Source organism: Loa loa, assembly GCF_000183805.2.
Source record: "Loa loa unplaced genomic scaffold supercont3.120, whole genome shotgun sequence".
NCBI lineage: Eukaryota > Metazoa > Nematoda > Chromadorea > Rhabditida > Onchocercidae > Loa > Loa loa.
The window spans coordinates 51,144-52,436 of NW_018108300.1; the positions used below are offsets into that span (position 1 = coordinate 51,144).

Consider the following 1,293-nt stretch of genomic DNA (forward strand, 5'->3'; position numbering starts at 1 on the left):
ATTTTACAGTACATTTTACAAATTAATATTTTGCAAAGTACATTTTACAGTACATTTTACAAATTTAATATTTTGCAAAGTACATTTTACAGTGCATTTTGCAAATTTAATATTTTGCAAAGTACATTTTACAGTACATTTTACAAATTTAATTCAAAATTCCTAATAACAATTTTTCCTAAGAACAAAATGCGCAACAATTCAAGCATCACATAAATTTTGAATTTAACTCTCTTCCGAACATTACAATTATTATAACTTATAGCAACATATGCGGAAATTTGTACAGCACAAAATGAATAAACAATTGTTTTCGCTTAACTAATTGAAATTATTATAAGATTAGTTCCTTATTTGATATAATTACAGTTATGAAATATTGTCATATTTAATAACTTTTTACGAATAACTTTGATATGCAATAATTTCTGATTTATTAAATTTTGAAAGTAATTTTAGTTTTACTTCTCATTAAAGTAATAATAATAATAATAATGATAATAAGTAATTATGATTTTTTCACACAATAATAAATAATTATAATTTCACTCTTTGATCATAATAAATCGTTCCTTAATAATTATTTATGAAATTTGATTAGTGGAAAGAAATTGCTTAATGAATATCAAAAAAAAAAGTAGTAAAGTAATTTTTATCATGATTAGATAATTATGATAAAATGAATTCATTTATAGTATTATATGTTAATTTAAATGCAGGAAATTTCATTGTGATACAATTGGGATAATAATATATTTCCTCAGATGATAATAAACTGTAAACTGATAACTTTATGTTTTTTTGAAGGAAAAAAAAGAAAAGGGAACTTTCTAAATGAAGAAATAATTCGGGAAAAGGGGGAGGAGGAAGGACAATGCGCCAACCGGGAGTCGAACCCGGGTCTGCACCTTGGGAGGGTGCAATGATACCGCTACACCATTGGCGCCACACGTCCCATTGCTTTTCTTCTCATATTTTCAATGGTTTTTTAATTAAAATGATTTTTGATGTGATTGATGGAACCGGATGATATATCCAGTCTTTCATCCGGAATCTTCAAGTATAGAAGAACATCAATTTATTCGCAGTTGATGGGATTATCCAAAGTACCCATGCAAGATCCAATGATAATTTTCCGGAAACATTTGAAACTTATAAGTACATCTACAAATGGCCAAGTTTGTTACTAAACGATATCTTCTGAAAACGATTTGACATCCTTAAGCTCATCTACAAATGGCCAAGTTTGTTACTAAACGATATCTTCTGAAAACGATTTGACATCCTTAAGCT

At 27.1% G+C, this 1,293-nt stretch overlaps 1 protein-coding gene and 1 non-coding gene across 2 annotated transcripts; one reads left to right on the forward strand and one right to left on the reverse strand.

The window, feature by feature from the left end:
• Positions 1-875: 875 nt before the first annotated feature.
• On the reverse strand, positions 876-946 carry LOAG_20047. The gene has a single exon. It is a non-coding gene; the product is annotated as a tRNA-Gly (tRNA).
• Positions 947-1,016: 70 nt separating this feature from the next.
• Positions 1,017-1,190, forward strand: LOAG_15743 (hypothetical protein; the record flags this gene model as incomplete). Its single annotated transcript, XM_003151231.2, has 1 exon — positions 1,017-1,190. The coding sequence occupies one exon, from the start codon at positions 1,017-1,019 to the stop codon at positions 1,188-1,190; it is 174 nt and encodes a 57-aa protein (XP_003151279.2).
• Between the last annotated feature and the right edge of the window lie 103 nt (positions 1,191-1,293).